At 34.8% G+C, this 13,095-nt stretch overlaps 1 protein-coding gene across 1 annotated transcript; it reads right to left on the bottom strand.

Annotated features, from left to right (window-relative positions):
* Positions 1–1,319: 1,319 nt before the first annotated feature.
* Positions 1,320–12,940, bottom strand: LOC132277945 (U-box domain-containing protein 35-like). The gene is made up of 18 exons (XM_059779783.1): positions 12,612–12,940; positions 11,955–12,154; positions 11,710–11,831; positions 11,244–11,426; positions 10,465–10,759; positions 9,971–10,072; positions 8,939–9,260; positions 8,539–8,624; positions 7,025–7,190; positions 6,210–6,316; positions 5,646–5,767; positions 4,749–4,963; positions 4,605–4,659; positions 4,247–4,538; positions 3,771–3,872; positions 3,138–3,566; positions 1,791–2,555; positions 1,320–1,692 (listed from the first exon to the last, which is right to left on the bottom strand). Exons 1-18 carry the CDS (start codon positions 12,775–12,777, stop codon positions 1,585–1,587), a joined length of 3,837 nt encoding a protein of 1,278 aa, XP_059635766.1. The 5' UTR covers positions 12,778–12,940; the 3' UTR covers positions 1,320–1,584.
* Between the last annotated feature and the right edge of the window lie 155 nt (positions 12,941–13,095).

Genomic DNA, 13,095 nt, shown 5'->3' with positions numbered 1-13,095 from the left:
TTGGGCTTAGTCTGATTGTTTTTGTTCTGGCCCTGCATTTCCTGCTGCTGGATTTTCTCAGCTTCCCTTCTTAGCCCAAATGGACTTGGTACATTTAATACTAATCAATAAACCTTTCAAAAAAAAAAAAAAAAAAAAACCAGAGATAAAATGGCCAGGACTTGTAAATAATGCTTAAACTTGTGTAGAATTACCCTAAATAATACAAGGAAATGCATTTAATCATTTTAATATTTTGTGCCCCTCTCATTTATTTTAAAAATCTCCACTTCTTCAATTAAATATATATATTTTTGATTGGAAGTGATACCAATTGTCATTTTTTTTGAAAATATTTTGTTTGGGTGTAATTTTTTTTTTTTTTTTTTTTTTAATGTTTGGCTGTCGTAAAATATTTACGAAGAAAAAAAATATTAAAATTTAACAAATATAACTTACCGATTAATTTTCAGCAAGTTATTTTATATGTCCGGTCTGATGGACTCGACTTAGACCTCTGCTAAACACTAAATAAATAAAAATAAAAAATATTTTACCTAAAAAAGAAAAATCTTTTCCGAAGAAAATATTTACGCAGTGTCGATTAAATTTTTTTTTTTTCAACTCTTTCTTTTTGTAATTTTTTTTTTATCATATATGTCGAAGAATAGGGATTATATGAACTCTTTCTTTCTGTTTTTTATCATGTATGTCCAAGAAGAAAAAGGTTGTAGATTTTAAGTTTTTGCCTGGGCAACCATGGTCAAATTTGAAATGAATATATGCAAATCCTGATAATTCCAAGAAGTTCAAAAAATCATAATAAAAATACTATGTTCCCTAAAAGGTTAAATGTTGTAAAGGCACAAAATCGAACAAGTTAAATTAGTGTTTTGCTAACCTACATTTGTTTGGCCATGTGAGATTGTTGAGTGTGCCTTTGTGTGACTCAGAGCGCTGCTTTTTTGCTAAGATCAAAACAAAGTCTAACGGCTGTAGACTAATAAAGCATGTTTGAGCAAAACTATTTCTAATGGCTGTAGACTAATAGTGCATGTTTGAGCAAAACTAATTCTATCGGCTGTAGACTAATAATGCAGGTTTGCTTTAACCTTAATACGAATATGAATAGATTCGGTCACATGAATTTTTTAATTTTTTTTATTACATGTCATTCCGTATAGATGACTTCTTACACATCTATATGGATCTGGTGTAAATTTTTAAGTTTCAACCAGTATCTTATATTGATTTGTTCTTAGCTACTGTTGTGATACCTCCATTGCATGAATTCTTAATTATAATAATTTGCCAATAAGGATTTCCACAGACAACTTTATACATAGTACTACAAAGCTTGTCAAGATATTAAAAATCAGTTTACAGGAATTTTTGTAAATCATTTGATTACATTTGATTAGAGATCACAAAACACAACTTGAAGCCATCACTTGGACACACTGAACCATTGTGGACTGAAATTCCTTCAACCTTCACATTCCTGGCGCTGTTAAACAAAGAAGTAAAATGAAATTGGCCTTATACTTCAAACTGGTGTGTGTTTGTGTGTGTGTGTGTTTGCTCTTCTAAAATTACATTTGCTTGTTAGTAATCCATATTTGATCTTCTCTGTGGCGTATATGATGATGTGTTTGAGTGGTTCCCTGAGCTTTTGTAACCAGAATGTCGAAGCTGAGAGTCACCTGTGTTGTCCTGCAAAATGAACCTCAGAAACTTGTAATGTTTTCACAATATATTTGACATTTAAGATCTTCTCAATTAATTTTAACGATTATTGCGAAAAAAAAAACCTGAGAAAATGAGGAAAGTGGGGTCTGATGTGGTGAATTTCCTGGGCTGCCAGCCAACATCATGAAGTTGGGCATGTTCTGTTCTGCCACTGCTCTCAACCTGTTAAGCTCAGGCAATATGACGGTCCCTAGATCCGGTCTATCTTTCTTCCTTAACTCTGAACACTTGAGAGCCAATTTGGCCATACTCAAGGCCTCCTCAACTGGCCAGTCAGGAACCTTCTGGTCAAGGAACTCGGCAAAAGTTCCCTTCTCTATAGCCCTTTCAACATGATGAGTCAAACCCATGGGGGGTTTGGCTGTAAGTATTTGGAGAAGCATGATACCAAGTGAGTAAATATCTGACTTTGTTCCGAGCATGCCAGTTTGCTGATACTCAGGGTCTATGTAACAGAAAGTCCCAGCTGTTGCTGTCATGCGGTATTGAGTTACACAGTCTACTATGGATGGAGGGACTAGCCTAGCTAAACCAACATCGCTAATCTTGCTGACAAAGTTCCGGTCAAGCAAAATGTTGCCGGGTTTCAAATCACGGTGCACTAGTGGTTCTGGTTTGGTCTGGTGGAGGAAAAGAAGGCCAGTGCAAATCTCTGCAGCAATACGGAATCTTATTTGCCACGGAAGAACATGTTTTTTTCCTCGTGGAAAAAGACGATCTTCTAAGCTACCATTAGCCATGTACTCGTAGACTAGGCAACCATACTCAGGGCAAGCTCCAAGGAGGAGGACCATGTTGGGATGCCGTATGCAACTTAGAACTTCAACCTGCATAAGGAAGGTTAAAATGAATCCAAGGGAAATTAAGCTGTATATATTCAAAAAGAAAATAGGGTGTTATGATAAACCAAGGCAAAGAACAAAATAACATAAACGAAAATCACAAACCAGGTTGAACATTGAAATTTAACACACTCCAACTTATAGCCTACGTCCACAGGTGAAAACGGTTCATTACGTGAAGAAGAAAAGAGACGTACAAGCCTCTCAAACGCTAACCTCAATACACCATTTGCCTCTCACTCTTTTGGGTTTTCACTGTTCAACCTAAACAAGACACACATATATATATATTGTCTTCGAGTTATTATATTTTAATTATCGGTGAGAATGGAATGGCCCATTCCCTTAGTCAAGAAGAGAAGTGGCCATTCCAACTTTTTATTCGAATGGGCATCCCAAGGGAATGACTTGGAATGACCATTCCACTTTTAATATAGCCCACCAAACAAGAGAGAGGGAATCAAAAGGTGGAATGGTCATTCCATTCCATTCCATTATTGCGTACCAAACTAGGCCTAAGAGTTCACTGTGTTATAGAAACTTCATTGGTGCACAAAAAAGCCACACCTCTTGCTGGAACTGTGATCTTCCTTGAGCTGCATCTGGACGAAGAACTTTAACTGCAACTAGTGTATGATCCAAATAACACCTGTATACCGGTCCATAACCCCCTTCCCCAATTTTGCGAGATTCGGCAAAGTTCTGAGTGGCTGCTTCAATTTCATCTATACTATATTTCCGGTACCTGATATCATTTTGTGCCAGAGCATCAAGTACCTTCTTCTTCTCCTCTGATTCTTTGAGTGCTTTCATTTCCGCATTCATTCGTTTTTTTGCTTCCAGTTCAGCAATTCTCTGAGCTGCTTCAGCTGCTTCAATGGCTGCCTTAGACTTGGCTTTTTCTCTTTCTGCAATTGCCAATGCTGCTTCCTCAGCCAGTCGTGCCTGTTCAAATCTTTGTTGTTCCTCTATTTTCCAATGATGAAGCTCCATTGCCTGTAATAAAAATATTTTAGAAGTACTTAAGCAATATATACCATGGATATTAATTTAAAACCGATAATTTTGTGTTATCTTCTTATTATTCTTTAATACATATTTAAGTTATTATTTTAATAAACATATGATATAATTTCAATTTAAAAAAATTTAATTCTAGAATAACCAAAGAAAAAATATAAAACAAAACCAAAACTTTACCCTTTGTTTGGCTGTGATTGCTTCTCTGCATGCAGAACTGTACATGTCCATTGTCTGCTTGAGCTCTTGCTTAAGCCTCCTCATTTCAGCTTCTACGTCATCCTAGAAGTTATGGAAATATTTAGAGCGACTCTTCTACACTTCATCTGCAGCAATATATATAAATGCACAAACAAAGTGGATTTTTGTTTTCAATCACAACTTCTAAGGCTGCCCTTACTAGTGTGCAACTTAGTAATAATTTTGAATTTTGAAAAGATAAATGGTTGAAGTATTCTATTGGGATACCAAGTTATATATGGAAAGAAATGGACGACATGAGAATAAAAATTGCAAGATTTAACAATTCAGTAGTGTCTCTGATTCCTCCAATTAAGTTTATATGAATCAGACAACTAAGACACTGACTATCTTACAATGACATACGGAATATTAAGCTGAATTTAATGCTCTCTTCGAGAATTTTATTTGCATACCACATTTTGTGATGACCATGACATACTTGAATTGTCCTGTGAGTGCGGTGAGAACCCATACATCGAATTTGGATCAGGTGATCTGGATCCTGCGAATGGCGAACCAAAGTTTCTATTGTTTGCGTCGGAGCTGGCTGAAAGACGAGGGGCCACTCCCATATCCTGACTATCAAGGAAAGAAGGGAACATACGATCGGTGCTTGGCCTGGAGGAGCTCACAAATGATATGTCAGAATCCAACCCCGAGAACTCCCCATGTGATCTTGGAGCTTTATTCCTCAGAAAAGGTGACCTGTATCAGTAGTTATCAGGTCAGTGCATTGTCTCAGTACATTGCTAGAAGTGTATTACAACTTACTTGGGCTCCACATCCTCAGTCATGTTACGATATTTAAATGGTGACCTCTCATTTGCTGAAATAGGATCCAGAGTATACTCATTAGCAGTGAAAAATCACAAATAAATTGGGAAACAACGTGAAATTAAAATTATAGAAGCATACCTCTTGAGCTGCTGTTTTGCGTAGGGCGTGCATTGACTGGATTTTCAACGGCTTTGCTTTGGTTCTGCAATTGGTTACGAGTGACTCGAACAGGCACCGGACGTGAGGCAGCTCGCAATGACGAAACTTTTCCTTTGTTGATTACATAAACAGTGCAAAACTCTGGTGCTGCTTTTGAGACACTGCTCGGAACATCTGCAGTACTCCTGAATCTTCTGTGACAAAAGATCTGTAAGTGATGAGATACTATAAATTACATCTTTTTTAGTTTAGGCAGATTATGTGAGTCACATTTTGTTTTTTTACACTAGGTGCTAGTTAACCATTGTGTTTCCTAATGACCTGATACATGTAAATGTAATCAAATCTATAGAACACCATAGTCGTGTTATGTCAAATGTAACTCAAACTTCCTGTAAATAAAACATAAGTTAGGTTAAAGGATTGATTCACTTCAATTTTTATTTCTCTCTTTCTTTTTTGTTTTTGTCAAAGGTTGGTTTATTATAATTCTATTGAATATCTTCCCAATGAATTATTCCAAAGATTTTAAGTCTTGGCAACCATTTTAGTCATGGTCAAATTTGAAATGAACATGTGCAAATCCTGATAATTTCTTCAGCAATCATTAAAATAGCGGAAATTTTGTATAGAAGTTCAAAATTTCATAATTTTTGGGACTTCATACCCGCGGAATGATATAAATAAATAAAATAAAATAAAATAATAAATATTTGTTTGTCTATGTGAGATTGTGAGTGCGTTTGCGCGTGTTTGTTTGTGAGAGAGAGAGCTGTTGTGAGCGAGAGAGCTGTCTTTTTGCTAAGACCAAAACTGCAAACTAATTCTAATGGCTGTAGACTAATAATGCAAGTAAACTGAAATAGAATTAATTACCTAACAAAGCTATTTCTCGATGGAGCACCAACTACCAAAATCTCAACTAAATTTTGCTTAACATAATCACATAAGCCTTTTGCAGCATCCATTTCTTCGAGCATGACTTCATCGCATTTTATCTGTTGCAAAAATGAAACCATTGGGAAGAAAACCAAAAATTAGTATGATAAAAAAATATATACATATATATAAAATAAAAAAATTATTTCATTTTTACTTAATCTTGTAAATGGAAATAGGACATAATCAGAAGCCTCAATGTGAGGGAGTTTACCATATTGGATGAGCTCAAATTAATCATACATGAATCTCATACTAACCTGATAAAATTGTTTAAACTAATTTCATAGTTATCTAGCGAAAAACTGATTTTACAGTTGAGTCTACAATTTCTTCAATTTTTCACTTCTATTGATTTTGATTTTATTCCTTACTTTATATGGATGTTTAAATATTGCAGGATGCTGGAGAAAATTATCATACTGCTGATGGAAAATTTGTAGAACAACTAAGCATATAATAAAGAAAATGAATAATATGGAGAAAGCTGAAAGAACTCACATTTTTACGCGTACAAAAGCAACGGAAGGGGAGGAAAAACTCCCCGGCTTGATCAGCAACCTGGCTTTTATATACTCTTGCAACCCCATTGTTTCCATCACTTGCAGCTACATGAATCCACAAAAAAATGGGAAAGAAAAGCTCAACAAACTGTTAAATAGAACAAATAGTTGCAGAGGTGATGAATAATGTGAGACACAGATGAGTGGACTCCTCACCTTGGGGGATTTTTTTTTTTGTGAATTAATATTGTCTTCAATTTCAATCCTAGGGTGTGGATTCTATGCTAGCAAACACAACATCAATTTAATTGGTATTTCAATTTCATCTTCAAAAGGATGTTACGCATTTGCTTTCTTCCTTTCGGGTCATTCTTTCTTTCTACATTTCTCTCTTTGGTGGGTACTTTTAAGATTGAAGTTATACATACTTACAAAAACCAAAAATAAAATTTAAAAAGTAATACATAAAAATGGGGTTACAATAATACAAATACTCCAAACACAATCCCCCATACAAAGGGTGATTTTACAAACAAATTTATTGCAACAAATAAACCTCAAATGGTTTCAAAGTACTCTAATAAGCCATTTCAAAAAATGCAAAAAAAAAAAAAAAAAAAAAAAAAAAAAAAATGCCCTCCATATGTTCAATTTATTGCCCCACTGGTAGAATAATGTCATAATTATTACTCCCATTCACCATGAAACAGAAGAGATAAAAATATATATTTTTTGGCAATTGAATGAAAGAGATGAAACAGAATGATATAAATATATATATATATATATATAGAGAGAGAGAGAGAGAATTACTTGGAGTGGAGAAATGGGATTGTCTTTGATTGACATGGATTAGTGTCAAAGATTGACCCTTTTCAACAAGATTATCAATAGCCCATTTGAGAGCAGCTTGGCTCCCTTTGTCTTTGTCCACTCCTACTGCTACATTCTGAATCGTCGTTTCCCCATTCTCCTTTGACTTCAACATTCAGCAACTTCAATTATATAAAACTCCCTTTACAATATATTACTACCAAAACAAAGATTCCAAGCTTTGTTAGAAATTAAACCCACCACCTTCTTCCCTCCCTAAATCTTTTGGACTCCTCAAACATTCCAAGCTCTCATCTCCCATTCTCTCTCCTCTCTCTTCTCTCTTTTCTCTCTCTCTCCACAATATTTTTCCAAGAAAGTAAGAAACCAACCTAGACGCCCCTTAGAGACACAGTGTCAAAAGCTGTAACAAACCAAAAATGGAATTCTAGGAGTTTTGACCATCCAGCGAAGCTGATTTGTTAGAATTCGTGTATATGTTCATTAATTACCGGGAAAGAAAGAAAGAAAATAAAAAAATAAAAATAAGCAATGCTGATTTGGATAACAACAACAAAAAGCAATGCTGATTTGGATCACAACAACAAAACCAATGTCATATTTTTGGGCAGGTATTTAGGTGGGCCCCACTAGATAAAATTTAGTTTTGGCTACCCAAAGTAACTAGCCAGGACAATATGTCTGTTTTGGAAGAATTTTAGAAGAAAAAAAGAAGTTGTTTTTGTGAAAATTAAATTAAAAAAATTATCAACCTATGGTATGATCTCTTGTTTAAAGGAGAGAATGAGAATTCAAAACCCACTAAAATCACCCGGTGAATATAAATTTGGATTTGCTTTTTAACTTTTAAACTAATAATAATTAAAATGATTTTTTTTGCCCCTTTGTCTACAAAACTGGTTAAGGTTTTTGGAACTAGTAAAAATATTTGAAGACAAGGGTTAGAATTGGACAACTGCACAGGAAGTGAACTTATTTACCAAATTACAATATCGATTAGAGTAGGCTTGTATAGGCAGACTATGTTAGAGTCTTACAATTGAATGCCCCAAGGATTAAGTTTTCCAACAAGCCTGTATTTGTCACCAAGATTAACTTTTGGGTAATGATCAACCATGTGAACTCTAATTTTGATTTGCAGTTAATATATGTATAATTTGCTGCCAACAATTTGTTCACAAAATCAGGTTGTTTGTTGAAAAAATAAAATTAAAAAAATAAAGATAAAAATTTGCTGCCTTGTTTTACATTTCTCGTGTGTATGTATATTGTAAGTAAGAATATGTTAACAAAAGACTACACAAAGGCAAGGAGAAAAAACAAAGTATACACTTCCTGCACATAATGGATCAGAGATCAAAACCGAAACTATTGTAGAAGCTATATATTGTAGCAACCAAAATTCTCAAAGCTCTTTTTTCAGTACCTGGGGAAGGGAAATACAAGGAAAGAATCCTTCCAACCTAAACATTGGTGGCTGTTTTGATTCTTACCCATTTACGGCCACCCATCGAAGTACTCCTCATTTGAGCAAAGGCAATACGGAAAGGGCTAAGAGCTGCTGTTGCAGTCAGCAGTACTAATGGAAGCCAACGGCAAAGCATCTCAGACATGAAAGGGTGCACCCTTGTTCTTGAGATGCAAGTAGCTCATTCTTTCTTGGACATGTTGGCAAATGGCAAGTCTCTTGTTGAACCGAATTGAGATATCTACAAATTTATTTCTACAGACTCTAGCATTCCTTTCCTTCCACATACAGTATACGACATCTGCCAAATATCTGTTGAGGATGAAATGGATTTTTTTCCGGCCCAGGCAATGAGGGAAGGCCAAGAATGGTTCTATCAAAACACATTTTCTGTGGTTTTCTGAATCAGAGTTTTCTGTTGACACCAAGAACGATAAAGTATAGATAAAATATGAACACGACAACCGTAATATGGAGAAGGCTTTGATATTTGCGGACAACAGGGGAGCCGCCTAATGAATCTAATGTCGTCATCTTATCTTCAGATTCTTTAGGTGCTTTCATTTCTGCATTTACTTTCTTCTGTGCCTCTTGCTCAGCTTTCCTGCATACTGCATGGGCCGCCTCAATTGCTGCCTTAGCCCTCTCTTTTTCCATCTCTGCTACCACCAGTGCTTCCTCCTTGGCCTTTTGTGCTTCTTCTAATCTCTTTTCATACTCTGTGTTCCGAAGTTGGTGTTCCCTTGCCTGAATGAAGATATATTAGAACAGTAGAACTCATTGAAGTACTACGGGGTCTGAAAACGTTGAGGTTTATAACTTTATACATCCTCCCAGTTTTGAGCCATTTCAAATTTTTCAAAAAAATTAAAATTTCACCCATGTTGATATTTTATATATTTCCCGACATCAAACAGTTGGTTTCTGGAGTTTAAGATGTCTAAAAAGAAGAAAAAAGACGGGCAACAAACTCAACAATCTTAGTCACAATTATTTCGGTTTCAGCTAAATGAATCAATAGCCTCCGGTCATCTATTAAAAAGCTATATTAGCCACCAAGCAATAAAAATTATCTAGTTATACATTTTAAAATTTTCTGTTTTCTTGAACCATAAGAAGTATTTCTTTAATGTCTATGCATTTCTTTCTTTCTTTCTTTTTTCTCTCTCTTAAACTAATAGCACTTATCAAAGGCATTTGAATTATTATTTATTTATTTATTGGAAATTTAAGCAATTGTATAAAAATGGTCCTTTTGAACTATTTGATTTGTGAAAAAACGATCATTTTCAGTTGAGTGATCAATCTAGGTATACAAGTAGTACTTCTGATTTCCCAAAAAGAATCCAAATTGACTGAGATCAAAGTTAATGTCAAAAAAAAAAAAAAGAAAAAAAAAAAAAAAGAAAAAAAGAAAAAAAATAGAAGTGATCAAAGCAGATTGAAGCTTTCAGTACCTTCTCTTTTGCTTCCAATGCTTCTTTGCAGGCTGCAAGGTACATGTCCATGGTTTGTTTCATCTGTCGCTCTAGTCTTCTCATCTTTTCTTCCAATTCTTGCTACAAGTTTAAAAGATGTATATTACTGCTAGCATATCTACTCTGCAAAAATTTATATTGCTTTGGCACACATACTGCACTTGTTTATGCATTGTTGCACACATATATGCATTTATATGTGTGTGTATCCAATAAGTTACTTAAAAATATATGATCATGACTAATAAAATAGTAAACTTATTCGGCTGCACTATCTTCATGACAGTCGAGCTTTATGATGTCTAACATTTTGGTTATTAGTAGCACATAACTGATTTCCACTTGGAATTAAAAAATTATTCAACCATAACTCAAATCAGCAGTAGCCTCCTAATTGTATGAAGAATTCCATGAATTTATGATATGCATTACTTATCCAACAGTCAATATCAAAAAGCATTGTACTGACTTACAATGCTATGCAGTGACGATGATGTTCTTCCACTTTCCAGCCTCATTCTCGTGACTTCATCTGCAGAGTCGAAACAACCCAACTTGGACCCCAAGCATAACGGATCGTGGCTTTTGTCCCACACACTCAAGCTCTTTGAAGACCGGTGGGTCATTTCGGAGGTTTGTTCAGATCCCAGATTATCATAGAAAGCAAAGAACATGCTATCAGTGCTTATCCTTCCAGAGCTTACAAACGAGATGTCAGTATCTGGCACCGTGACCTCATCATGCATTCTGCTATTTGTTGTTCCACTCCTAAAAAATCGCAACATGTTACAACATAGTTAGTATGAATTATTCATACATATCCAATAAAAAAAGTCCATTGTTTGATTTGGTAAAGGCCTGCATTAAGAGGTATGACTAATGACATAGAGACATAGCCATCTTTGTATAATCATACGGTTCATACCACCTTTGGCTCAAGGGAATTAGAAAAGCACATTTTTAACCCGAAAACATATTCGTTAGTGAATGATGTGTGTGTATATATATGCAAGTTGTGGTAGTGGTGTCCAAATGATTGGCAATATGTACAAGAGTGCAACCCCATCATTTGGTATTAAAAGATGAAGGTAAAAAGTTTTAACTTTTGCTAGTGTTGTATGAAGGAAGGACCAAATCAATAGGAAACAATAAAATTATGCGAATCGAATGATTTAGAAGCATCAATATCTTTAAATCTAGTTGGGTCATAGACCTCCCCTTCCCCTGGCTAGTTTGATGGTGAAATACTTACATATAATCTGTCTCGTGATTATGATTATTGTGACCGAAATGCATCCTCTGTCGTATTGAATTTGATGGAACTGGACGGGATGCAGACCGTGAGGAAGCGATCTTTCTTTTTGAGATGACATAGACATTGCAGAAATGAGGTGCTCCTCTTAACACAGTGCTTGGAATATCAGTCTTGAATAGTCTGCAAAAAAAAAAAAAAAACAAATTTTTTTGGAGTTAAGGACTACCAAAACTACTTTGAGCCTCTATTCAACGACCATGTGTGCATGTAGGCATTAAGCTATTTCAGTTTCTTCCAAGGTAATAATAGAGAACTTTGAGAATGTGGTTATTTGCTATTTTAGATAATATCAGAGGCCTAATCATTTATATTCACAATGCATGAATGTTAACAGCTCATGGATATATATTACAGATGACATTTTCGTTTAACTATGGAGTTTGATTCAGCGTATGACAGTTACCTCGAGATGCCATTTCTAGATGGCGCACCGAGCAACAAAGTGCTAATTCTGTTATAGGAAACAAATTCCACTAGTGCTTTTGCTATGTCTTGATCTTCAAGTATGACATCCTCACAATGAACCTGAAGCAAAATTTGCAAGTGAAAAAAAATAAAAACAAATCAATATGAAAGAAAAACAAGCTATGTGACGGGTTTAAAGAGCTAATGAGAACCAATTTCACAACTTGTAGTTGAACTTTGAACATGTCCATTGAAAAGAAAAATCTTGAGAATGAAGCATTTATCGGAGGCCACCTCTCTAAGCGAGCAAAAGCAACGGAAGGGGAGAAACAGCTCCATGGTTTGCCTATCAGGTTCATGTCTGTTTGTTATACACCCTGCTGCACGCGAAGATTGGGACATAGGAGAACCATAGTTTAAGAAAGTGATGCAATCTGACTTACCTAAAAAATACAAAAAAACCAAAACAAAAAACAGAAAAAAGTGATGCAATCAGATCATGGTCATCCATTGTTAAGACAACTAATTGTTTGAAATGATATTGTTCATCTTATTGAAGCCCATATTTGTCTACCGAAAAGAAATAATTAAATTCATCACATTCTGTTTTGTGTCTCTTTATTATTATTATTATTATTTTTTTTTTTTTTTATGCAATTCAGTATATTAAAGTGGATCAAAATTTTCCAACATCATTAACGTCATCAAATGCAAATCTCCATGATATATATATATATATATATTTGGTGGGTGAGTATCATTTTCCTTATAAATAAACACATGTTTTGGAACACATTTATATCAAACAATACAATCAAAAGGGAACAAATATACAAAGAAAGACACACACACAAACACATTTATATGTGTGTGTGTGTGTGTGTGTGTCTAGAAAGTTACTTTGAGAGGAAATTGAAGAGGGTGTTTGATTAACATGAAGTAGTATAACAGTTTGGCCCTTGAAGAGGAGATGATCAACGGCCCATTTCAAGGCATTTTGGCTTCCTTTATCTTTGTCTACTGCCACCACAACAGAGTTTTCTCCATTCACCCTCGGATTCAACATTATCTGTCTGGCTCAAATTCTGAATCGATTACAAGATAAATCTAGATTTTTATATCAAATGATAAAAACCAAATTAGATTTTTAGATCAAATGATAAAAAGCCAGATTCAGAAATTTGAAATAAAGAGCCAGAGTTTCAAGAAATGGATAAAAAATAATAATAAATAAAACAAATAAAATAAAATCCACCTCTCATACATTGACCACCAAAATTGGTTTGAGAGTTGCGTTCGAGAGTTGGTCATCGATGGAAGGCAGTTGCGATGTCAACGTAGGAGAGAGAAAATACCTTAAAACCGAATGAGCTTGGATTCTGTT

Source organism: Cornus florida, unplaced genomic scaffold (assembly GCF_030987335.1).
Source record: "Cornus florida cultivar Cherokee Brave unplaced genomic scaffold, ASM3098733v1 CherokeeBrave_3.0.0_Hap2_Chr10, whole genome shotgun sequence".
Taxonomy (NCBI): Eukaryota; Viridiplantae; Streptophyta; class Magnoliopsida; order Cornales; family Cornaceae; genus Cornus; species Cornus florida.
The sequence above is the reverse complement of the archived record's forward strand: the minus strand, read 5'-3'. Positions and strand labels throughout refer to the sequence as shown.